Source organism: Leguminivora glycinivorella, chromosome 14, assembly GCF_023078275.1.
Source record: "Leguminivora glycinivorella isolate SPB_JAAS2020 chromosome 14, LegGlyc_1.1, whole genome shotgun sequence".
NCBI classification, from domain to species: Eukaryota; Metazoa; Arthropoda; class Insecta; order Lepidoptera; family Tortricidae; genus Leguminivora; species Leguminivora glycinivorella.
The window spans coordinates 11044180-11071447 of record NC_062984.1 but is presented as its reverse complement, the minus strand read 5'-3'; the positions used below and the strand labels follow the sequence as shown (position 1 = coordinate 11071447).

General features: G+C 36.8%; 1 protein-coding gene across 1 annotated transcript in view; it reads left to right on the top strand.

Annotated features, from left to right (window-relative positions):
- Positions 1–27268, top strand: part of LOC125233073 (protein singed) — a 124798-nt gene that overhangs the window by 25970 nt on the left and 71560 nt on the right. The window contains exon 2 of the mRNA XM_048138934.1: positions 22314–22538. Within this exon, the coding sequence (XP_047994891.1) occupies positions 22319–22538 (220 nt within the window). The 5' untranslated portion in view covers positions 22314–22318. The remainder of the gene's footprint in view (positions 1–22313; positions 22539–27268) is intronic.

Here is a 27268-nt window from a genome sequence, read left to right as displayed (position 1 = left end):
ATGAATAAAACAAGTTGAAAGATCTCTTCACACTAGCTACCTACTGAATTAAATACTAATTTATTTAAATGTAGCTTTCATCTTTGTAGTCTATATTAAACTTCGCACCTTTCATTTATGTTTCACTGACATGAAATACAATTACATACATTAATCTGTACCGAAATGTAAAATTAAAGCCTTAAATTTTCGCTCTCAATTCTTAAAAAGTTACCCATTATCATTCGTCCAGAAGAAGTTTAAATAAATCACACTAACGTAAAATAAATGCATTTAGAGGTATATATAAAATTTATAATAAATGCAGAAGGAACACAAACTGATCACAGTTCCGAGTTATTCCTTAATGTGGTTCCGTTTTACCGAGGTGAGATAAATGGCTCGCGGCCGTTCACCTCTAACGGGCTTATTTCGCCGTCATTATCCTCACACATATTATTATAAATGGAACTAAATATAGGTTACTTTGGATTGGATTATAATACCCAAATATAGCTTCCTAATAAGAGAGTAGAACGAAGGCAAAGTTTGTTATTATAGCAATAGGCTAGTTTCCTACTAGTCAAATCAGCTTCTTTTTATGAACTGTCAAAACGATTTGCTAATATGGAATTACTATGAAATACTGAGGAGTGACGTCACGGTCAATTCATTTACTTTATATCTTTCTCTTTGACTTATTAAATAGAAATTATGTTTAAAAATAACTATTATCAAAAATTTTCTTCTAATTATGTGGTGCTTTATTTCGTACACTGCATAAAATATTTCTTTTTAAGTATAGGAAACTAGCCTATTTCACCTCATGCTGTATCGTTGATACGTACCGGCCACATGTTTTTATATCCAATGCAAGGCTTACTTATGGTTCTGCTTCTGAATCTAATTTGCCTGTCAGATTCTGGTTTATTTAACTTCAGCTTAATTTTTCATACATAAACTTCTATGCACTTTTCTCTATTAGTGCTGAGTTGCTGACTTTATAAGTAAATATCATACCGTACCGAAAACCTAAGACTTGTTTTTCTATTGAGATATCCTAAGTATCCTGAAATTGTCCGTGTTGCCACAATAACTGCATAATCTTTATGCAGATCAGATAGCAAAGTTAGATGCAGGCTGCAGGCCACGCGACGCCGGCAGCGGCCCACTTCCCATAATGTCTGTATCGTATCGGCTAACTGTTCGCTCTTTCAAAATTAACAGTTACGGCCATGACTGTTCCGTATTCAATCACTTTTTGCATCTGGCGAGCTTTATATTTTACTTTGCGTGACTGTTTTTTTTTTGTAAAAAGTGAATATGAAGACTTCAAAACATTCAATTTTGTACTTGACATGAAGTGCGATAAAAAAATAAACGTTATAGACCTCAACAATACTTCAGATGTTTTATTTTATTATTCAAGAATCAATTCAATTTAAAATTACTATGTTACAAAAACTACCTACAGTTCGTCGGAAGATATTCTTGGGTACGAAATGTTGATGTACTTTATAGTATACTGCTTTTGGCTTAGTTATACATTCAACATAACAAAAACGACACCGTAATAACAAGACAAATCTATTCATTAAACTTGTTCTCAATTATTGTACAATGTACAGCCAATTTAACCAGGATGTAAATGCATTTTTGTACACCTGATAATTTTTTCGACGAGCTTCCGTCATTTGCCCAAACCTGTTTGGTACAAAAAGTCGACCATCTGACGGTTTGTTAGTAAACTTACAGCTGGCATAAACCGGTTTCAATACTTTCAATGCGGTATCGATACCGAAAATCTGAACTACATTTATTTATATCGCGAATTTTGATTACGTCGCAGTAATGGAACTGGGCTAATTTGCACCAATGTATTTAATTTTTTCCCCCTCACTAGCTCCAGAACACCATTTTATCCACTAGTGGATAAAGTAATTTGACCTTGAATAGAGGCAAATTTTCTGCTTTAAAATTGACAAAAGTGGGTTAATCTAGTGATGAAGACGTTTTACCACCTGTGGAACTACTGATGGAAGCAGTGATAAACGCGTTTTTTGCGTTGTACTTTCCTCGCTATAGTGAGGGGTAAAGTTTTGTGTTACACACGAGTGCAAATGTATTTTATTTCTCATGTTTTGAAAAATTCGCAAGCTCCTAAAAAACTCCCATGTTATTATGTTTAATATTTCCTGCTATGAACAATATAAATGAGACCGATGATTGGAATATTTTTCCTGTACTTTATTAATTATAGAATGCATTAGGTAAGTACATGTACATATTATGTAGGTAATCGTATACTTACAAACATAACATTTTGTTTCTTTTTCCTCTACATCTATATCACACAAAGCTATTAAATAGGATACCTACCTATAAAATAACATTTTCTCAAACATGGTATGAAATATTGATGTTATGTGCCTTATAATTGGCAGCGAAGTATGACGTTGCAGGTGCGGCTAGGACGATTGATAGATAATGGAATTTCATACAAACCTTGCAGGCCAAGGCCGGCAAAGTCTTCTTTTTTAATTTCCAAACACAGATAATTGTGACATAACATCCAGGTATTTAGCAAATTAAAAAAAAAAAACTATAAGGGGCTTTATAGACGTGCCGACTGCAACTGGTACGGGCCCTAGACAATATTTGATTTTGGGTGCGTTTTCATACAAAAAAAATTTTTTCGTTTTTTTTTTTAACTTTTTGTTTTTTTATAAGCGTATACGGGGTATCAAATTGGAACGAAAATTCGATTATTTTTGCGCTACGACGCACCGTTTAGGAGATACAGCCATCCAAAGTTACTATTTTCAGTAGACTTTATTTATTTCATACCATGTTTGAGAAAAGCACTATACATACCTCGGCGGGAAATGGGGTGTCTATATGTCTTCGGCCGGCAACCCCCTTTGTCCCGGCCTCTGTAGTAAATAATGTACTATTACCTACCTTAATCCTACAGACACCTTAACCGCTTAACCATTATTATTAAGGCTCGTGGAGGCAAATGATCATAAATAAGCTACCGTTTGGTTAACTTAATTATAATATCTTAGCAAGTTAAGTATGGATATTACCAATTATCTCTAAGCTATGGATGATTTTAATTAACTAGCCGCAGTGCTTATTATTATATTACTAGAGAGGTGTGTAAAACTGTTTACTGAGTGTAATACTTTTCTAGTGTGTGTAATAGTGATTTACGATCGCTATCTTTAATTATTATTATGTACAGGAAACTGTATTAGGGCCATTTTTTTTTCAAAGTTGTCCATGTCCACCCCACTTTTTTTGTAACATGGGTATTTTTTACGCGATTCATACTCAGAATCGCGAGGTCTTTCGATCCTGGTAGGAGAAAAAAAATGTCCCAAGATTTCCAATACATTTTTCAGACCTTCCATTCCGTTACCGCCATACAAATGGCAGGGAATGGGAAAAATACCTTGGGACACTTTTTTTCTCCTATAAGGATTGAAAGAGCTCGCGATTCTGAGTGGAAATCACATCAAAAATTCCAAATCCAAAAAAAAAAGTGGTCAACTTAAAAAAAAAATTGCCCATTAAGGAAATGTCCATAAATGAGAGGTTTAATGGTGCTTTGTAGGAGTTTACCGGTTTTTAGGACCTTTTATAAGTTGAGAAAAGGTTATCGCCCGCGACCTTGCCTTCTACGGAATATGGAGCCAGGAATCTGGCCTCGCTCGACTGCCCACCCACACGTTTGGGTTACCGCACTTTCTGCACATTTACGGCAAATCCGCAGGCTGAATAAGACGTAAACTATATATGTAGTTCAAACTGCCTATTACCAAAACAAGATGCATCAGGAATAATCAAATTAGTGTTTAGTTAGGGTCCCGGGTGGAAGCGACGGGACATAACATAATTTAAGAATCCAAGTGCCATTATTAAAACGAAAACGAAAAGGAACGGTTTCTCCGCTCGTACCTCAGCAAGTTATAATAAACATCTCTGTTTTACCATTCTTACCACACATGCTGCTGTTTAAAATTAACAGGTGTGAAAAGCTTATTTTGTTTGCCCAAATCAGACTGCCAGCCAGTCAACGCCTTGGTTATTGTTTACCGAGCTTTATGGGCGGGTCGGAGACCCTTAGTTCGCGTGATAAGGGTATTTATAGAGCTTTACCACGCTTATATCGGCTTTAGCTTTTTCTCACCTTTGACCGCTAGTGATCAAAATCGGTTTCCCGATTTGCCTCTGATTCATTTTAAACTAAAACAGAATCCATGTACATTCAGTAAGTTATCCTTAGGTATACATTTATGTATTTAAGACACTCTTCTCCAAACAAAATACATATATATATGTGGCCGAATCAAATAGTATTACAGACAGGATAAATAGAACCTAATGTGTTTTTGAGCAAGACACTAATATTTCTACTTTCTGTCAACCAATAAACCATACCTACTTCATAAAAATTCTGGCAATAACATTTTTGTGTGTTCATATAAGAGTAACTTTCCAAATTAAGCCTTTAAATTTTACAGCTTAATATAAATATTTTATGAACCTTTCGAATTGCATAAGCATCACTTTACGATAGTACGCGAATCGCGGGAATCGGCCGTTGACCCCCCGCCGAGGTCTGCCCCCACGGAGTAAACTTATATTACACCTATTTACATTATTCATAAAACCGGCCAAGAGCGTGTCGGGCCACGCTCAGTGTAGGGTTCCGTAGTTTTCCGTATTTTTCTCAAAAACTACTAAACCTATCAAGTTCAAAACAATTTTCCTAGAAAGTCTTTATAAAGTTCTACTTTTGTGATTTTTTTCATATTCATATCAGGACGCACTTTTTTTTCCTTTAGGTGCGATTATTTCCGAAACTATTAATATTATCAAAAAACGATCTTAGTAAGCCCTTATTCATTTTTAAATACCTATCCAACAATATATCACACGTTGGGGTTGAAATGAAAAAAAAATATCCGCCCCCACTTTACATGTAGGGGGGGTACCCTAATAAAACATTTTTTTCTATTTTTTATTTTTGCACTTTGTTGGCGTGATTGATATACATATTGGTACCAAATTTCAGCTTTCTGGTGCTTACGGTTACTGAGATTATCCGCGGACGGACGGACGGACGGACGGACGGACAGACAGACATGGCGAAACTATAAGGGTTCCTAGTTGACTACGGAACCCTAATAAAAAGTGCTCCATTTCACACATGAGCGATTTTAACTGTTTAGTATCTATGCGTTATTATTAATATTTCAGTCAGCTGCAAAATATTTGCGCTAATCACGCAATCTGAATTATTTTGACACTGTCTATGATAGCTAGCGGGGTTGTGGACTGTTATTATTGACGTGAAATGATGAAAACATGTAATAAAAGCACTAATTTTAATTATTGGTAAACAAACACAAGCTTATTTACAGTTTCGTGACAGAAGGCAGACTGAAGACTGATTGATCATATTTCATAACATGAGGACAGTTTTTGAAAGTGACATAATTTTAAACTATGAACATAGCTGGGCACCGTTAATCAAATAGTTAACTTCGTTAATCGCTAATCCGTTACTAAAAAAGTTAACTTCGTTAATCGTTAAAGCGATACATTTCGACAAATTTAACGTAAGTTAAAGTTAATCGTTAATCCGTTAACACGTGAAAAAAATGAACTTTTCTTTAAATATTTAGTTGCATCAGTATCCACTATAACGTATTATATTTCTGTAAAAGGCCGAAGTACAGCTAGCCTATTGAACTCTAGGCTGCACGTGGAAGGCAGTGATCGCCTGAACTACTGCCAAGAGCTGTGTCAGGAGAGATGCTGGCGGTGACGGGACTGTTGTGGCACTTTGGGCGGTAGAGGCTAGGGAAGCGAATGTGGTCGTAAACAGGGCTCGAATTTGCTGCCCTATCACTACAACAGTCGCCATGGTAAAGCTTAGGATTCACCGAATCAAAGTTAGTAAAAGAAAATCCACGTGAAGAATACTTTTTTAGGTAATATTTCGGACTTTTAGCAATCGACATCGGTAAAACCTAGGATTTGCCGTACTTCGGGCTTTTATAGTAGCGTTCAGAACGTGTTTTTCGCAGCGCAGATGGCGCCTGTGCCCTACTAGATTAACGATTAACGGACTCGGAGAAATTTAACGGAAGTTAACGAGTCCGTTAACATTTTTTTAAGTTAACTTAAAAGTTAATCCGTTAATCGAAATATTAACTTCGTTAATTAACGATTAACGGATTAACGAGTTAATGCCCAGCTATGACTATGAAGGAGGTCGCGCACCAGCCAGTCGCCAACAGTCTACATGCGGTCTGTTGTAGATTCTTCATCAGTTTTATGTATAAACATATCAGGATTTCTGTTGCATTTTCAAATAGAATCAAAAGGGCCATTCCCTACCATCCCTGTTGAAAATATTCTATTCTCTTTCTCGTTGAATTGAAATATGTAACAAACCACTGCAGAGGTTAGGCTAACTAGGCTTAATTACAGTATCATCTGACTTCATACAATAAATATTGATATTATTCCGCTTACAAGACACCTAGAAATAATTACATCATTATAATATCATTAATAGCCAATTTAAAGCCCTAACGGCTATAATATCCAAAACATACTTTTTTGCTGACCTCGAAGGTTCATAAAAATAATGTTGAATGCTTGTATTACACCATGGAAGTTAGTGCGGCATCACAGAATATATAATAGTACAAGTACAGAAGGCTCACTCCTTTAATGTTCGCAAAATGCCGCCATTCTAAATTCTTACCTACATTAACAAACGGACTGCACGCGAGCAGCCGACATTGAATTTTATTGCGCCGCGCGAAGGTCGTCACCACTGAACGGGCCGCGAACTCGCGGTCGCCGGCATGTACTTGTAACGCGGCGATATACTGGGGACGCTATTGCTTTGTCTTGTATGGGAACCCTGCATTTTATGATTAAGCACTGAGACTTGGCACAGTTGTTCATTGGGTGGCCCTGAGTAGATAAAGATCGGGAGGCATCGAGAGCCCCCCTTAATTTAGGAGGGAGGAGGGGGGGAAGGCTGGCGCCTCCGCGCTTCCTTTGAAACCATATTTCTCTAAAACTATACAAAATAGGGCATGCGATATATCACTTTCGGATAAATGAAGGACGCAGAATTCATTTTTGGAACAAAAAAAATGTATTTTAGAACAAAAATGCAAAATAAAATGGGAAAATTTAAAAACGAGTTTTTTTTTATACATATTATTGCACATTTTATGAAAACTGTAATGGTTTTTTTTTTATAAAAATTATTATTTAATAGCTACATTTATCTAGTTTTAGAAAATGTATAATTTGTTTTAGAAATATATTATAGGACGAGTGATAAAAAATAATTTACATCGCCCGATAGGGTGATTTGAATGCTCGTTTTAATAAGTTTTGTCAATGATTTCAGGTATAATCACTATTTTTAACACACGAAAGCCGTAATCATTGTAGTTTATGGTTATTTTAGTGATTAATGTACTTAAAATAATAAAAAATACAAAAATTAAAAAAAAAAATGAAAATGTGACAACTTTTTTATAACATTATCCTATTTTGTTCTTTCTATACAATATATATCTAAAAGCAATAAATATCAATGAAAAGCCACATTTATGTAGTTTATAAAAATATACTCGTATAGTTTGTTATATAAATATATTACGAAACGCGAGATAAAAAATAATGAAAGTGACGTGGCAGGGCGATCGTGATGTACGGTACGGTACGGGTCAGCTTGTATGATTCGATGAGGTGAGGTAAAGGCACTCAAAGCTCTCAAAAAGTGTCGTTATTTAGAGTACTTCAAATTAAACAACATACTCCTTTATAGTCTGAATTTAACTATTTAAATATCACATGAAATGATCGATTGATATGATAGGTCAGATATATACATCTGATCCTAATACATCTTGTGAAATAGTAGATATCTATATGATTTGCATAATTTATGGAAAATTCTTACTTGACATATTTATTATTCCAGATCTGCGTCCTGTACTTTGGTTAACGAGTGCCGAAAATAGTTATTAACCAAAAAAGACCGCCAAATTAACAGCATTTCACCGACAAAAGCTGCCTTACACCATTTTTGTAAGGGTTATAGGTATATCAAGGTGTCCATGTATGGGGTCAACTAAACCCAATTCAAAATTTGCCATTATTTGCTACTTGTGGCTGGACGAAAGTCTGTAACAATTGGGATTTGGGAGCCTACTTGCCCGCAACGTTGCCTGTTGCTGCAGAAACATGCCTCGAAATTGTCGGATGCAGGTGTAAAAAACAGTGCCGCGTAAGGTGCAACCGTAAAAAAAGACTTTTTAAATTAAATGTTCGGAGCTGATGTGCTTATGCAGTGGGTGTTGTGATATATACATAATTAAATTCAGACTATTCATGTTGTTTTATTTGAATAACTCAAAATAGCTACACTTTTTGAGAGCCTTGAGTACTAGCCCCCCGATACACATGTTTTCGTCTAGTCAGACCATTTTTTGAGGTTCTCCTTTGTACAAAAGCAATGTCTTAGTTCAAAAATCATTAATGTTTAATGCTAATACGAATCTAGTTTATTTTTTATGGCACTATTGCGCAATAACTAACTATCATTGATACTGAAAGGAAGAATATGACGATTTTTATTTTATCTTTTATGGATGGGTAAATAGTATATTATATAACGGTAACGTTATGAAGGCTATAAAAGTTGAGTACCGCGGTTAGGCCACGAAGGCTTGCCGAGTGGCCTAAGTAAGGTACGAGACTTTTATAGCCTTCATAATGTTACGATTGTATACTATGCTTTTTCTACGACAGCCACATAAATACCTATTCAAGAATAATAAAATGGGTTAGTTACTTACTTCATATAATGAATGGGAATATTTGTGTGGATCGTCGTAGCATTGAGTATTCTGTCCACAAAATGTTGATGGTGAGATATTGTTGCACAATTCTTCAAAATATGCCAACAATGCGATTTCAGAGAAAGTTGAAACATTTTTTTGCAATTTCCATGTCATAAAACAATCATAATATTTTTGCTACGCTGTATCCGACTTTTCAGGTAACAAATTGTCAGTCACTTTGAGCGCCATAGCCTTGATTTCTTGGGGAGTATATTGTTCACCAGAATCACTCATAATTACTTAAGTTTTTGCACAACGTCGACTTACAATAAAGTATAAAACACTAAAATAGTTCAAATATTTTTTTAAAAAGTTTACAAATGCGGGAACCAATAATGCACAGCCAGAGAATGCTCAACCCAAGAATTTACGACCCAGGAATTGGCGTCCATGATGTACGAGAGTTCTTGGGCCGTGAATTGATGGGTTGGGCATTCTCGGGCTGTACACGTTTGGTCCGGGCGATAATTCGAAGCCACTTTTTTTACAGGGCGGCAGTATTGTACGACCCCGTAATTCGCGTCCAAAAAAGTGGACGCCGATTTTGGGCTGTACATTTCTGGGTCGTACATTAACCGAACTCTTCATGCCATAGACAAGAGAAATAGAAAATAAGCCGGTTTTCAATTACGAAAAATGTAGTTGCGTTCAAGAATATTTAAATGTCAAATGTAAAATTATTTGATAAACTTATGATTTTTACCTTTGTTTTGCAATATCTAATCTGTAAAACGCATTTCAGTTTATTTTTTCATCTTGATTTAAATTATGAACCTAAATATTATATTATTTATTAAGAGTTATTTATTATTGCAAATGAAAACATACCTGATAAATGGAAGTTGTACTTTTAAAAATAAACTTACAGAACTCCTATATTCATATGAATACTGCTCAGCAGTTATCATATGAACCTATAGACAAATAGACTTTTCTATCGTTACTCAAATGAACTTAATTTGGATACCGCTGACAATAATCTAATTGACAGATTTAAGTGCTGGAGTAGAAAAACAGATTTAAGGGGGCCCAAAGGAAGTAACTAAGTTCTGCTAGTAAACTAAAAAATCTTCAAGCCTATGCATGCAGAACTGCTTTAGGAGAGGAGAATGTGATGACGACAATTTTTCTTTTACATTATAACTATTATAAGTCACATGCAATTTTATTTTACAATCAAAATAAACTATATTATAGGACTTTTACAATTTTCTGTACTGGGTCGTGATATACCTACATGTGTAAACGTTATTAGAATAAGTACTTATATGGGTGATTCTAAGTTAAGAGGTAATACGTTGTATGGAGAGACGGCGCGAACTTTTTTGTTGTTTTTTACCTATTTGTTTATTTGTATTAGTTAAAACTGCCAATTTGAAGTGTTTACAAAGAGGACCAGTCAATTTATTTGTTTTATCGTGTTTTATCAGCGACCAGGGGAAATACTCAGTCCAGGGGAGATACTATTGCACAGGGGAGGATACTTTGTGACCAGGGAAGAGACAGTTGTATGAAAAATTTAGTTTTATTTTTTAAGAATTAACTCTATTTATTGTTTTTATTATAATTATTGATTATTTATACTCAGACTTTACATTTCATAACATTCTTACAGCAAGAAAAGTGATAATTCCTTAATGAGTTGTCTTATTTTTCACTTCACCATATTATCCATTAAAACAAAAATAATTTTAATGTACAATCAATAGGCAACAAGTAAACAAAAGCCTATCCTATTAATATCAGTATTAAACCTTTTTAGGGTTCCGTAGTCAACTAGGAACCCTTATAGTTTCGCCATGTCTGTCTGTCCGTCCGTCCGTCCGTCCGTCCGTCCGTCCGTCCGTCCGTCCGTCCGCGGATAATCTCAGTAACCGTTAGCACTAGAAAGCTGAAATTTGGTACCAATATGTATATCAATCACGCCAAAAAAGTGCAAAAATAAAAAGTGGAAAAAAATGTTTCGTTAGGGCACCCCCCCCTACATGTAAAGTGGGGGCTGATATTTTTTTTCATTCCAACCCCAACGTGTGATATATCGTTGGATAGGTATTAAAAAATGAATAAGGGTTTACTAATATCGTTTTTTGATAATATTAATAGTTTCGGAAATAATCGCTCCTAAAGGAAAAAAAAGTGCGTCCCCCCCCTTTAACTTTTGAACCATATGTTTAAAAAATATGAAAAAAATCACAAAAGTAGAACTTTATGAATACTTTCTAGGAAAATTGTTTTGAACTTGATAGGTTCAGTAGTTTTTGAGAAAAATACGGAAAACTACGGAACCCTACACTGAGCGTGGCCCGACACGCTCTTGGCCGGTTTTTATTAAACAGCTTCACGAAAATTTCATATGAAGTTGAATGTGAATGTGTCCTCTTTTTTTCTTAATAGTTGCGTTTTTCTGGAAAGAAAACCTTCTATCGTAAAGCTAAAATAAAAATAGGCACAACGCTAAACAAAGGTTAAGAGAAAACGGAAATAAAAATAATCAAAACTAGTACAAAAGTATCTCCCCTGGCTTTTTTGATACGCCAGGGGAGATACATTTTCGATGAAAATCAAAAATAGCTGTAAAAGTGTTTCTCGTACGCAATTCATAAATAAACGTAACAATATATTCAACATTTACAGTGGATATTGTTATATATATTAGTATTTAAACAAATGATTGTGAAATAAAAGTGACCAGAGGAAAGACTGCATTCACTCAACATTTCTGTACCCAGCGAGTGCCGTGGCCGAAATAATCAACATAACGGATGCATAGTTGCCTTACGCGCCTCTTGACGGTAACTTCACATAACACCCTCTGTATTAGAGGACAGAACCTCCACAGATTAACAAATTAAACCGACTTTTGAACGAAAACTAAAAAGCCAGGGGACGAGACACGAAACACGTAGGACAAAGTTTGGAGTTCATAATTGTTGTTAAATACAGTAATATAAGAAATTCCACTCATAAAATACTGTTCCTTAGTTATTTGTGTTTGTAAAATTAAGGCTATTAAAATAATAAGTGAATTTTAACAGTCATAATTACTTGTTGACAAATAAATTCGGTTGGGGGACAGGCCAGGGGAGAGACATTTTTCCTACATTAGAGCTGATTGTGACTAATTTACATGAATTTCTGTAATAATTTTGAGTGCCCAGGTAGAAAACATTTAGTTTTATAAAATAAATATGTTATTATGAAGTATTATCTTGAAAAAATATATTTTTTTGTCAGTGCCGTCGAAATTACCTCTTAACTTAGAATCACCCATATTTCTTTATTACTAGACGAACTCCACTACACAGCGGGTAGTACCTTTACCTCACCTCATCGAATAATGCAAGCTGACCCGTACATTAAAATTTTCATTTTCATTATTTTTTATCTCGCGTTTCGTAATATATAACAAACTATATATTTTTATAAACTGCATAAATGTGGCTTTTTATTGATATTTATTGCTTTTAGATATATATTGTGTAGAAAGAACAAAATAGGATAATGTTAAAAAAAATTATCACATTTTTAATATTTTTTAAAATTTTTGTATTTTTTTAAATTTTAAGTACATTAATCACTAAAATAGCCATAAACTACAATGATTACGGCTTTCGTGTGTTAAAAATAGTGATTATACCTGAAATCATTGACATAACTTATTGAAATGAGCATTCAAATCACCCTATCGGGCGATGTAAATTATTTTTTATCACTCGTCCTATAATATATTTCTAAAACAAATTATACATTTTCTAAAACTAGATAAACGTAGCTATTAAATAGTATTTTTTATTTTAAAATAACTATTACGGTTTTTATAAAACGTGCAAAAACGCGTGTTGTTCTAAAGTACATTTGTTTTGTTCCAAAAATGAATTCCTCGTCCTTCATTTATCCGAAAATGATATATCGCATGCCCTATTTTGTATAGTTTTAGAGAAATATGGTTTCAAAGAAAGCGCCAGCCTTCCCCCCCCTCCTCCCTCCTAAATTAAGGGGGGCTCTCGATGCCTCCCGATCTTTATCTACTCAGGGCCACCCAAGGAACAACCTGTGCCAAGTCTCAGTGCTTAATCATAAAATGCAGGGTGTTGTGCAATAGCGTCCCAGCTAATAGAATCGCGGAGTGAGCCGCACCTGGCGGCATGAAGATATTGTGCCTGGTCATGTGAGGACGAGCGAAACGAATTGTTCGTATGCTATTTTTTATTTACGCAGATAAGTGCAGTCATGCGCGAAGCCATGAATGAATTAGAATTGTGTATGTTGTAATACTTAGAATACCTACCTACATATGCGTTGACTGGTTATGTTTGCTAGGAGTGCAAATCATACTACACTGAGTATACCTACAGTACCTACCTACCCATACTTTTAAATAGAAACTGTACTTTTTAACTACTGTTCACGTTGTGATAGGTTATCCTCTCATATTGTCAGTCGATCCTAAGCTAGTTGCGGTTTTAGTATAACGTGCTCACTGCTCATAGTAATATACCCGATATTTACACTAGTATATTACGTAAATAACATTGACATCGCTTCTACTACTAGCGATGATGTGGGTACATCAATATCCTGCGATAACTGGGTTGATGATGTGACTGAAGCTTGTTTGAATACCTAGTAATAATAAACAGTAAATAGTGTACCTATTAATGAGTAAATTTTCCTCTAATACTGACGGATACTGAAATTACTGACATCACCACCCCATTTCCACAATCATGGAAGAAGTAGCTATTTATGTGATAAAGTTTTAGTCGCTTCACATAATTGGCATAATGAAGCCGTTTATCGACTTATATTTTAAATATATTTGTGGCAAAGTTTTGACAGCCTACAGAGAAAAAAGTTAGCTAACTAACTAGTTTTGTGATAACAATTCGCATAGGTTAAGATATTATATAACTTATATACTTTCAAAGAATGACTCTCTTATTAGCAAGTGACTGAAATATTTTAACTATAAAACTCCCGTGAGACTCATACATATTTAAAAATATTTTAAGCGGGTTACTCACGTATTAAGTCGATATAGCGTTCGACATGTTTCGGCTCAATTTCGAGAGCCTTTCTCAAGAGTAGCGACTAGGGAATGCAAACCGGTAAACCGGTTTACCGGTTTCCCGGTAATTTTGCCAAATTTGGGTTCGGTAAATTACCGGTAAATATACTCAAAAACCGGTTTTTTACCGAAATTTAAATTTACTTAAAAAATACTACAAAAAGCACTTCTGTCGCTGTTTCTTCGTAAATAAACACTTGTAGGTACTTCTGGTAATCACTTTATTTAGTAAGAATTCGTTTTCTACATGAAAACGTTTATTTTTATATATTGTGGTATTGAAAACATGTCTGTTATATCCTTATATGTTACCCACTGTAATACGTCGACAGTCAATACGCGCGAGAGGGATGACTGGTTGTCGTTTCATAAACGTACCTAAGTACAATATGTCTGCCGACATGTTTCGTGGCATATAGATCCATCATCAGGCATGAGCTCTTGCAGCGGCTAGAGTCCGTGCATTGTTGCCTGCACTGTGCGTGCCTGCATAGTCGGTTCCAAGATAAAAAATACCTGATTTCTATAAAACCAACAAGTTTGGACTGTGGATAATCAGTTCACTATCCACAGTTGGGTTTATAAACTCCAAATTTAGACCCCGAATGAAGGATAAGACCATTAATTCACTCATTGTTATTTAAATATTTGATTAGCTTTTAAGATAAGACCCCCTCCTCCTCGCCATGATATTTTCATTGCTGAGGGTCGTGAAGTCCCAATATAATCAGTTTTATTCTGACTTTCTGTTCCGGTTCTGAAGTTGGGTGTAGAGGATAGAAAGGATCTCATCTGTCCATCTTGCGACCTCTGGATCGTTAGCCATCAACCTTGCCAGTAATGATTAGTTGCTCAAGGTTGTGGCCTTTTTCCTTCCAAAAACTCCAAAATTCTACGTAAACAGATGGTTGATAACCTGGTGTTGATTTTCAATTCACGTTTTTTTTTTTTTTTTTTTTTTTTGAAAAAAAAACAACTTAAACTAATTTTGTACATGAATTAACTTGCCAAACTGTTACGTTTAATGGCAAGATGCGCTCATTTTTTAAACAATCTTAAATTGTATATCTTAACCTATTTACATACTATAGGAACTTACGCGTAGGCTAAATCAATTAAATAATGATAAGGTAGGTACTCACTCCTCGATAACATGCGTGCGGCGTTCTCGTCGGCTGTTATGTTTACGTTACTAATAGCTTGCACCTGTTGACCTTGGCTTGTTATCGAGGAGAGAAGACCTCAGTTTCGACTTAAGCATTGTTTTAGACAATTTAGGCGTTTGTCTCAATATGCTAATTTTATTAAAAGTGTTAGGTACTACGTATTGGGACATTCTCTCTCCATAATAATTATTTACCTTCGGCTGTATTAATCGTTTTTCTCTGACATTTTTTGTATTATACTTATTTGTTACCGTTAGTTTATAGCAATCTTGAAAGTAATATTCTAATCCTACTAAATATGTCACTTTCTTATCAACCGGTAATATTTTACATAAAGAAAATAATAGATCATAGTTTTTATTACAATTATCCTTATCTTTTTTGCTAACTAGGAACTTGAGCAGTCTCATCTGTAGATTTCTGATGTCGTTAATATAAGTTTACGTAAGATAGACACATTTGTACGGAAGGCAATTCAGGGTATTTGCAAAATCTTCATCTAGCACCACATCTCGAAAACGTCAATGCGGTTGCAGCCTTTTTCAGACTCCAAGTCTCAGCTCCGTAGATGAAAATGGAGAAGACTAGAGCTTAAACCAATCCGGTTTTGGTTTTTCTAGAGACATGCGGTTCTCAGGAACCAAGACTTATGGAGATAATCCTTGTAGCTAGGACTCTTTTGGCCATTCCTATGCGTATTCTGATTTTTTTCTCAGAAGAACCGATATTGTCGATGTTTGCGCCGAAGTATATGAAGTCATCTACTGTTACTGGCCTAAGAGCATCTGTGTGTTGTATCTACCTACCACAATCCACCACCATGAGCTTGGTTTTTACTGTGGTTAATCTTGAGATGCGTTTCGAGACTGATGCGTTCCATTTTACCAGTGCTGTCAACCATTTCCGCTTCATTGGCAGCCAGAAAATTGGTGTTATCTGCCTATCGAAGATTTGTTATTTTGGTGCGCACCAATGATGATTCTTCCCTCCCAGCTTCCGCAGGCTCTTCTGATGACACATTCACCGAAGGCAGGTGACGGGTAATCTTATCAACACCTTTTACAAAAGTAAAAGGGCTCGAAGGTTCTCTGCTAATTCAGTTTCCTTTTTCAACGGAATTTCAATTCAATGAAAGCTACCAAATGCTTGATGACAAAACGATGCAGTCAAAGGCTTTGCTATAGTCGATGAAGCAGAGGATCATCGAAGTACTGAATTCATAAGCCATCTCTATCAATGGACGTATATTTAGGATCTGTTTGCACCTTTGCCCTTCACGAAACTTGCCTGTTTTTGCGGGATCTGCCAGTCCTGCATGTGACATAACCTGCTGTGTAACGCAATTACAAATGCGTGATACTTATATGAATAATCTATGATGATTTCTAGTGTCTTTGTTGATTTTATCGAAGATGAGTGCTAATTGTAAGATTTAGCATCTAAAATGTATTTATTTTTTGTAAAAAAGTCTTAAAACCTGCTTTTTTCAAGATTTCATTAATCATATTTGTCTTTTGAAAGTGGTAGTTTAATGAACACTACTAAAAAAACTACTTAATTATCGATTTTGACGGAAAATATTGATTTTTCATGAAATAAAATCAAAACCGGGAAATTACCGGTTTACCGGTTTTTGCGACGCTATGTCGGTAAATTACCGGTTTTGAAAAACGACCGGTAATTGCATTCCCTAGTAGCGACACCCCGCCTTTACATGTCGAGAGCGCGACGCATACTGCGGGTGCGGGCGCTTGCTCGGTGCGCGCGGCTGCTGAGGACAGGCGCAGGGGGGGTCGGCGGCGCGGGCGACGTCACCGTGGCGAGATCGGAGCTACCCACTATGTTACTTTTGTCAAAAGCAGGATTGCACACAACACTTATTACGTCACTTGTTAAGGGTGCGTTTACACTGGGGACCGACGTAGTGCCTAGAACTGTTTTCCAACTTGGTGGCACCGACCAACCACTGTCACGATTGAAATTAGGATGACGACTAATTTCTATAGCTTCCCGTATTTTCCGCTGAACGAAGAACTTTTCTCGCGCCAGTACGGCAGTTTGACTGAAATATGTTAATCAGTATGGTAACGAAACCGGAGCGTAACTGCCAATCTTAGAAAAAAAATGTATCTAACACTATCTACTTAACTAGTAGTAACTAACTTAGTATTTTTAAGTTAGTTTTAAATGTACTGGTCTTTTGAATCAAAGAAAACCTTAACTTGTTTAGAAAGAAAAAAAACTAAATAGATATTAATATGATTTATTGAACTGACTTCAAATTTAATTCAGAAACGTTCTCAAACAATATACATATTTTCGGGATCATTATTCTTCCTACATATCAATACATAGTACTACAACTTTAACCTAGTACACCATATACTCTTATTTACTCGTAGATACGGGTTAGAGTGCGTAAACAATATTAGTTTCCCTGTAGCCTTATTTCATTTCTTTTATTTATTTTCCTTCATTTATTTAATTTCCTTTAGCAAGTGTACTAGTAGTAATTTGTGTGCTTATATATTACATAACCTCATATTAGTGGAGGTACCAACATATTCGGTTTATTTTCTTGCTAATGATGGCTTTTGTAGTTACACCGATTAAGCAGTAATGCCTAATGCCCTGCCCAGTGCCCTAGACACTCCCTGCCCCTCCCAACCATTGTAATGCTCAATTGCCTATTTCGTAAAGCAGATTGCTGCCTTCAACAAAGGAAGATTGAGGTTATTCTGGTCTCTGGTACAATTTTCTATTCCTCTAGGGCAGAGAGCAATATAACTGTGTAAAGTGAAGGTAGTCTGGGGAAATCCGGGACCATTCTACATCAATTACATTACATCATATGATTGGGTTTGCTGTACTGGAATACTCTTAAGAAGTTAGATCAATTGATCGGTCTCAACCTGATCTAACAATGTAGAAAGAAAAAGACTCAGTTGTTCAAAGTTTTTCTAACAAAATATTGAGCGATTATAGAAGTGATGCTGTAATGTGACATTAATCATCACACATAACCTTACAATGACAGACGGTGCCGGTAACCCAGTGGCGGGGCCTTGGGCGCATGCCGTGACGAGCTGGCCCGTGGCGGATCGTTTTCACGCTTCCAGGACCTGATGTTTTCCAAAAACATATATGATACTATTAACCAAATGCAAGGCCTACCGCGAGAATCGTAATTACGTTATTTTCCTCTCTATCACTTGTAACTATACTCACCTGTGTGCGTAGCCGAATGCACAAACGCTCACGAAACGTTCACGATGATATCTATTTCGTAGCTATCTATTTCTATCGCTCTTGCGTATTGGCGCGAAAGAGCTAGACTACATTTCTGCGGCGTTTCGCAGAAATCCATTCGGCTACGGGGCCGGAGTTGACGATGCATTGAATCTCGAATATCTCGATCATGGAGCTGTAGTGAAAAATTGTAGTAGTAGGTACATAGAATTGTATTGTGTATTGATTGTGGTGAATCGTAGGATTTCTAGGTAACATTATCACACAAATAGGCCTCATTTTTGAAATGTTTAATAATAATATTTTGTCACTTTCGCTGCCAGCAACAATTTACGTGTTTTCTGTCGTGCTTATTCAATTAGTACCTGGGCGACCGAGCTTCGCTCGGTGTTCTATTTTATTTCTTGTGTTTTTTACATCACAGACCTACCACTACCTTATAAATAGTACTGAGATAACGGAAGAAGCTTAAAATTCGTAATAATAATTAAAAAAAACAATTAATGAATACGTAACTTTTGTCACCCGCGAATCATAAGATTCATAAGTTAGTCATTGATGTTTGTTATTTCGTATCCTTGACCTGTGTCGCCATCTAGTTTTATCATAAATAGTACTTAAATCGAGCGAAAGAATTCTGTCTTAACAACTCAACTACTCCACACGAGATGGCGCGCGTTTTGCCACGAAAGCTCAAATAGAGATGGCGGTATGTGCCTATTATTTCCGGATAATTCTAGAATGTAATAGCACATCTGTTTGAAGTATTGAGTTATAAAATAGTACTGAGATAATAGAAGAAGCTTAAAATTCGTAATAATAATTAAAACACTTAATGAATACGTAAGTGTTGTCACCCGCGAATCATAAAATTCATAAGTTAGTCAAAGTTTGTTATTTTGTATCCTTGACCTGTGTCGCCATCTAGTTTTATCATAAATAGTACTTACATCGACCGAAAGAATTCTTTCTTAACAACACAACTACTCCACACGAGATGGCGCGCGTTACACCACAAAAGCTCAAATAGTGAATTTTTCTATTTGTGTTAAGTATTCTTTTCATTAATATGAAATGACTTGAAAAAATTATAACACCTTGCCCGCGAATTATCACCCGCGAATCATAAGATTCATAAGTTAGTCATTGATGTTTGTTATTTCGTATCCTTGACCTGTGTCGCCATCTAGTTTTATCATAAATAGTACTTAAATCGAGCGAAAGAATTCTGTCTTAACAACTCAACTACTCCACACGAGATGGCGCGCGTTTTGCCACGAAAGCTCAAATAGAGATGGCGGTATGTGCCTATTATTTCCGGATAATTCTAGAATGTAATAGCACATCTGTTTGAAGTATTGAGTTATAAAATAGTACTGAGATAATAGAAGAAGCTTAAAATTCGTAATAATAATTAAAACACTTAATGAATACGTAAGTGTTGTCACCCGCGAATCATAAAATTCATAAGTTAGTCAAAGTTTGTTATTTTGTATCCTTGACCTGTGTCGCCATCTAGTTTTATCATAAATAGTACTTACATCGACCGAAAGAATTCTTTCTTAACAACACAACTACTCCACACGAGATGGCGCGCGTTACACCACAAAAGCTCAAATAGTGAATTTTTCTATTTGTGTTAAGTATTCTTTTCATTAATATGAAATGACTTGAAAAAATTATAACACCTTGCCCGCGAATTATCACCCGCGAATCATAAGATTCATAAGTTAGTCATTGATGTTTGTTATTTCGTATCCTTGACCTGTGTCGCCATCTAGTTTTATCATAAATAGTACTTAAATCGAGCGAAAGAATTCTGTCTTAACAACTCAACTACTCCACACGAGATGGCGCGCGTTTTGCCACGAAAGCTCAAATAGAGATGGCGGTATGTGCCTATTATTTCCGGATAATTCTAGAATGTAATAGCACATCTGTTTGAAGTATTGAGTTATAAAATAGTACTGAGATAATAGAAGAAGCTTAAAATTCGTAATAATAATTAAAACACTTAATGAATACGTAAGTGTTGTCACCCGCGAATCATAAAATTCATAAGTTAGTCAAAGTTTGTTATTTTGTATCCTTGACCTGTGTCGCCATCTAGTTTTATCATAAATAGTACTTACATCGACCGAAAGAATTCTTTCTTAACAAAACAACTACTCCACACGAGATGGCGCGCGTTACACCACAAAAGCTCAAATAGTGAATTTTTCTATTTGTGTTAAGTATTCTTTTCATTAATATGAAATGACTTGAAAAAATTATAACACCTTGCCCGCGAATTATAAGTTACTTAATGTTTGTTGTTTCGTATACGACGCCTTGATCTGTGTCGCCATCTAGTCTTTATAATAAATAGTACTTACATCGACCGAAATAATTCTGTCTTAACAATACAACTACTGCACACGAGATGGCGCGCGAAGAAAAACGCATGAAAACTCGAAAATTCGCGTTTTCCGGGACCTAAGGATAAGCTAGATCGATTTTTTCACCTCCGAAAACCCCCACATAACAAATTTCAGCGAAATCGTTAGAGCGGTTTCCGAGATCGTCGGTATGTATAAATAAATAAACAAATAAATAAATAAATAAATAAATAAATATACAAGAATTGCTCGTTTAAAAGTATAAGATTCACACCCCTGACTTTGAATGTATTTTATTCATTACACATTACACGATTTTTATCACCTAGTTTGATTTAATCTAGAACCATGTGTTACATTTCTTGTAGAGCATATTTACATTGCAACCGAAGTCATATCTGATCTAGGCTTGCAAACTGGTCCGGCTATAACCCGTAAGACTAGGAAGTAGCCGCCATTATGGCCAATAGCGACGTCTAGCCCACTAGACGGTGAACTATGTGACCCTAATAAACGTACGTACTTGCATTCAACTGGTTTCTGAAGCTTAGGAAGCCAGGTAATGACACCCTCGTGAATATTTCAAAATCAGAAACATTTTATAGTACCATACTAAAGCAGTATAATTAAATTGAAAATAACAAAATTAATAAGTCTACGACCGACTTCGGCCACGGCGACTGGCAGTCTACTTCGGTGCTACTGCTTCCATTAGATACATTCCATTAGATTAGATTATCAACAGGAGTTTGTAGTGTTTTTTCAATGAGTACCTACTCAACTACTCAGTACGGTCTGCTAGTGTTAGTCAGTTAACTTCTACGCTTTCCTCACAAATTGTCATGATATCGCAATTGCTGAGGTATTTTCGCCATAAAGAACCATTTCAGTTGTCATGGACAATTGGACATGCTGTAATTTTTTGCATTTATTGCTCTAAAACGTCCTTTCATTCCCAGCTTTATGGTTTCAACCTAAGACATTAAAAATCTCTCAAGTTTTGCGAAATGAACCGCGTACTTGAATGGCTTCCAGTGCCTTTGTTCTGTCTCGAATGTTTTTACTGCTTCTTGGCATTTTGTTCGAAATTATAATAGTTTTGAGCAGGCAGACCGGAGATTATGTCAATCATTCTAGCTACCAATTCTTTTTGGACAAATTGCGAAATGAATGGCAGTGAGACTATAGGTCATTAAGTTTTCACTACTTTGTTTTGAGTAATTTAGCTGCTTTAGGATTACTCTTCAGGATGTAGTCATGCATTTTTTGGATTAACGAAAGGCATTAATTTTTCACGATAGGTTTCATGATAGGCACAGCATGTCTTCATAAAAGTCATAATTAATTTATTCGCCTTCGCCGAGCATCGCTAAATATTTCATAATACCTAATAATACGATTTTAGCTATTAATTGAATGATTTAAATTCAATTCTAGCTGAAATGCTCATGTTCTCATAACATTAACATAAGTAATAAAGTTCATACACAATTATCTAACTTTTTAATTTCTTTGTCCCCAGACACCATGAACGGTCTGAACGGTCACGCCAATGGCGAGGTGAATGGCGCCGGCGACATACTCACCCAGAACCAGCAGAAAGGCTGGTGGACCATCGGCCTCATCAACAGCCGGTACCGGTACCTCACCGCCGAGACCTTCGGCTTCAAGATCAATGCCAACGGCACCAGTTTAAAGAAGAAACAGATATGGACCTTGGAACCTGCGTCGGGGAATGCCAATGACAGTAAGTTGACATCTTGATGTTTGTTGAAGTATAACCATAACATAACCCATAAGGCTTTGTGGACCATGACATTAGAAATATTATCTAAGATGCAAGAAATAAATTAATAGTTTAAAAAACACTATAAAACACGCTTTTATAAATGCACGTAAAAGCCAAAAATAAATTATGGATCGTTCAAGTTGTCTCTATTTGTGAGCTGAAGTTTAAAAACTATGTGCTTTTAATTATAATATTTGATTGTAAAAGCGTGGGGCGCTGGAACAGGAAAGACTTTTTGTATAACTTGCTGATAAATCAAATTATGCTATGTTACGGGAAGGAGGTTACACAGATTGACGCGCTAACTGGAGTTGCAGCATGACTAGTAGGTTCTACATTAAACAGTCAAATCAATTAAAAGTCAGTGTTCAAAGTAGGTACCAGTTTGTCGAACTCAGACAAAATATGCGCTAGTAGCGAGGAGAGTCGACAGTCACCGACACTTAGAACGCCGCTTTTTTCCGGTAATCAAAGTACAAAAGGGGAAAGTGTCTACAGTGACAGGATGCAGAGTTCTTGTTCGTGGACGAGATATCTTTGGTTCTCTTTGGTAACCCTTAGGCGGCATATGTAAACGTTATGTTCTTATGCAACTTCATTCGCCAGGAAGTTCGGATTAGTATTTGTTTACAAGAAAGTCTTTCCTGTTCCAGCGCCCCACGCTTTTACAATCAAATATTATAATTAAAAGCACATAGTTTTTAAACTTCAGCTCACAAATAGAGACAACTTGAACGATCCATAATTTATTTTTGGCTTTTACGTGCATTTATAAAAGCGTGTTTTATAGTGTTTTTTAAACTATTAATTTATTTTATACTTTTTAGTCATTAATAATGAAATACTTTTAACATTTATACATAAATTTATTTCAAGTAGGCGGATTTTACATGCCATTTGTGGCTTAACGTGTACTTATTGCTAATTGCTACTTAATAATAACTAGCGGCTACCTTCGTATTACGGTATTATCATAAAAATGTTTATACCTAGTAAGTTATCCGTAAAAGATAGACAATATAGACTTGTGCCATCGCGGACTTTTTGAAGACATTAGAGGGACATACTTTCGCCATACATTGTTTTGAAGCTCTCAGCTAGTGGGATTTTGTTTGACTCGATTAGAAAATATTGTCACATTGCCAAGGAGTGGTATTCCTTGCCGGCGGCTATATTTCCGAGCTCATATAACCCGGCAACCTTCAAATCAAGAGTGAACAGGCATCTTCTGGGCGAGCTCACTCCATCGTAGGCCACGTCTTTGCCTTTGGCTAGTCTGTGGTCAAGAGTAAGCCCATTTATAATAAAATAAAAAAAAAAACATTTCAACTAATTCAAACAAAATTTAAGTATTTCTTTTTGCCGAGCCCCCCTTTATTTGCTCTTAAGGGTCACAGGAAAACCATTACCCAACTTATTTTAAATACAACGTTGATCTTTCTTTTATGCGGGGGGCTTCGCCCCCCGAGCCCCCCTTTGTTTGCTCTTAAAGGTCACAAGAAAACGCTAACCCAACTTATTTTAAATACAACGTTGATCTTTCTTTTATGCGGGGGCTTCGCCCCCGAGCCCCCCTTTGTTTGCTCTTAAAGGTCACAGGAAAACGCAAACCCAACTTATTTTAAATACTACGTTAATCTTTCTTTTATGCGGGGGGCTTCGCCCCCAAACCCCCCTTTGTTTGCTCTTAAAGGTCACAAGAAAATGCTAACCCAACTTATTTTAAATACAACGTTGATCTTTCTTTTATGCGGGGGGCTTCGCCCCCAAGCCCCCCTTTGTTTGCTCTGAAAGGTAACAAGAAAACGCTAACCCAACTTATTTTAAATACTACGTTAATCTTTCTTTTATGCGGGGGCTTCGCCCCCGAGCCCCCTTTTCGTTACTCTTAAGGGTAACAAGAAAACCCTAACCCAACTTATTTTAAATAGAACGTTGATCATTCTTTCATGCGGGGGCTTCGCCCCCGAGCCCCCTTTGTTTGCTCTTAAAGGTCACAAGAAAACGCTAACCCAACTTATTCTAAATACTACGTTGATCTTTCTTTCATGCGGGGGCTTCGCCCCCGAGCCCCCCTTTTCTTTACTCTTACGGGTCACAAGAAAACCTTAACCCAACTTATTTTAAATACAACGTTGATCTTTCTTTTATGAGGGGGCTTCGCCCCCGAGCCCCCCTTTGTTTGTTCTGAAAGGTAACAAGAAAACGCTAACCCAACTTATTTTAAATACTACGTTAATCTTTCTTTTATGCGGGGGCTTCGCCCCCGAGCCCCCTTTTCGTTACTCTTAAGGGTAACAAGAAAACCCAAACCCAACTTATTTTAAATACAACGTTGATCTTTCTTTCATGCGGGGGGCTTCGCCCTCCGAGCCCCCCTTTGTTTGCTCTTAAAGGTCACAAGAAAAAGCTAACCCAACTTATTTTAAATACAACGTTGATCTTTCTTTTATGCGGGGGGCTTCGCCCCCGAGCCCCCCTTTGTTTGCTCTTAAAGGTCACAAGAAAACGCTAACCCAACTTATTTTAAATACTACGTTAATCTTTCTTTTATGCGGTGGGCTTCGCCCCCCAAACCCCCCTTTGTTTGCTCTTAAAGGTCACAAGAAAACGCTAACCCAACTTATTTTAAATACAACGTTGATCTTTCTTTTATGCGGGGGCTTCGCCCCCGAGCCCCCTTTGTTTGCTCTTAAGGGTCACAAGAAAACCCTAAACCAACTTATTTTAAATACAACGTTGATCTTTCTTTCACGCGGGGGCTTCGCCCCCCGAACCCCCCTTTGTTTGCTCTTAAAGGTCACAAGAAAACGCTAACCCAACTTATTTTAAATACAACGTTGATCTTTCTATTATGCGGGGGGCTTCGCCCCCCGAGCCCCCCTTTGTTTGCTCTTAAACGTCTTAAGAAAACGCTAACCCAACTTATCTTAAATACTACGTTGATCTTTCTTTCATGCAGGGGGATTCGCCCCCCGAGCCCCCCTTTGTTTGCTCTTAAAGGTCACAAGAAAACGCTAACTCAACTTATTCTAAATACTACGTTGATCTTTCTTTCATGCGGGGGGCTTCGCCCCCCGAGCCCCCCTTTTCGTTACTCTTAAGGGTAACAAGAAAACCCTAACCCAACTTATTTTAAATACAACGTTGATCTTTCTTTCATGCGGGGGCTTCGCCCCCGAGCCCCCTTTGTTTGCTCTTAAAGGTCACAAGAAAACGCTAACCCAACTTATTTTAAATACTACGTTGATCTTTCTTTTATGCGGGGGCTTCGCCCCCGAGCCCCCCCTTTTCGTTACTCTTAAGGGTCACAAGAAAACCCTAAACCAACTTATTTTAAATAAAACGTTGATTTTTCTTTCATGCGGGGGGCTTCGCCCCCCGAGCCCCCCTTTGTTTGCTCTTAAAGGTCACAAGAAAACGCTTACCCAACTTATCTTAAATAGTACGTTGATCTTTCTTTCATATGGGGCTTCGCCCCCGAGCCCCCTTTGTTTGCTCTTAAAGGTCACAAGAAAACGCTAACCCAACTTATTCTAAATACTACGTTGATCTTTCTTTCATGCGGGGGCTTCGCCCCCGAGCCCCCTTTTCTTTACTCTTAAGGATCACAAGAAAACCTTAACCCAACTTATTTTAAATACAACGTTGATCTTCCTTTTATGCGGGGGCTTCGCCCCCGAGCCCCCTTTGTTTGCTCTGAAAGGTCACAAGAAATCGCTAACCCAACTTATTTTAAATACTAGGTTAATCTTTCTTTTATGCGGGGGCTTCGCCCCCGAGCCCCCCTTTTCGTTACTCTTAAGGGTAACAAGAAAACCCTAACCCAACTTATTTTAAATACAACGTTTATCTTTCTTTTATGCGGGGGCTTCGCCCCCCGAGCCCCCCTTTGTTTTCTCTTAAAGGTCACAAGAAAACGCTAACCCAACTTATCTTAAATACTACGTTGATCTTTCTTTCATGCGGGGAGCTTCGCCCCCCGAGCCCCCCTTTTTTTGCTCTTAAAGGTCACAAGAAAATGCTAACCCAACTTATTCTAAATACTACGTTGATCTTTCTTTCATGCGGGGGCTTCGCCCCCGAGCCCCCTTTTCTTTACTCTTAAGAATCACAAGAAAACCTTAACCCAACTTATTTTAAATACAACGATGATCTTTCTTTTATGCGGGGGCTTCGCCCCCCGAGCCCCCCTTTGTTTGCTCTGAAAGGTCACAAGAAAACGCTAACCCAACTTATTTTAAATACTACGTTGATCTTTCTTTCATGCTTCCCCCTCGAGCCCCCCCCCCCCTTTTTTCTGTTCTTATCTTCCGGCACCATCATCAAGCCTTGAAACCTAATCGTAGTCATAGTTCATTACAAGACTTTTCTAAGAAGCCCAAAAACAGCTATGATACGATGTTCCATCATGTAGTTCCAGTTCATATCTTCCGGCTCCATCATCAGACCTTGAAACCTAATCGTAGTCAAAGTTCATTACAAGACTTTTCTAAGAAGCCCAAAAACAGCTATGATACGATGTTCCATCATGTAGTTCCAGTTCATATCTTCCGGTTCCATCATCAGACCTTGAAACCTAATCGTAGTCAAAGTTCATTACAAGACTTTTCTAAGAAGCCCAAAAACAGCTATGATACGATGTTCCATCATGTAGTTCCAGCTCATATCTTCCGGCTCCATCATCA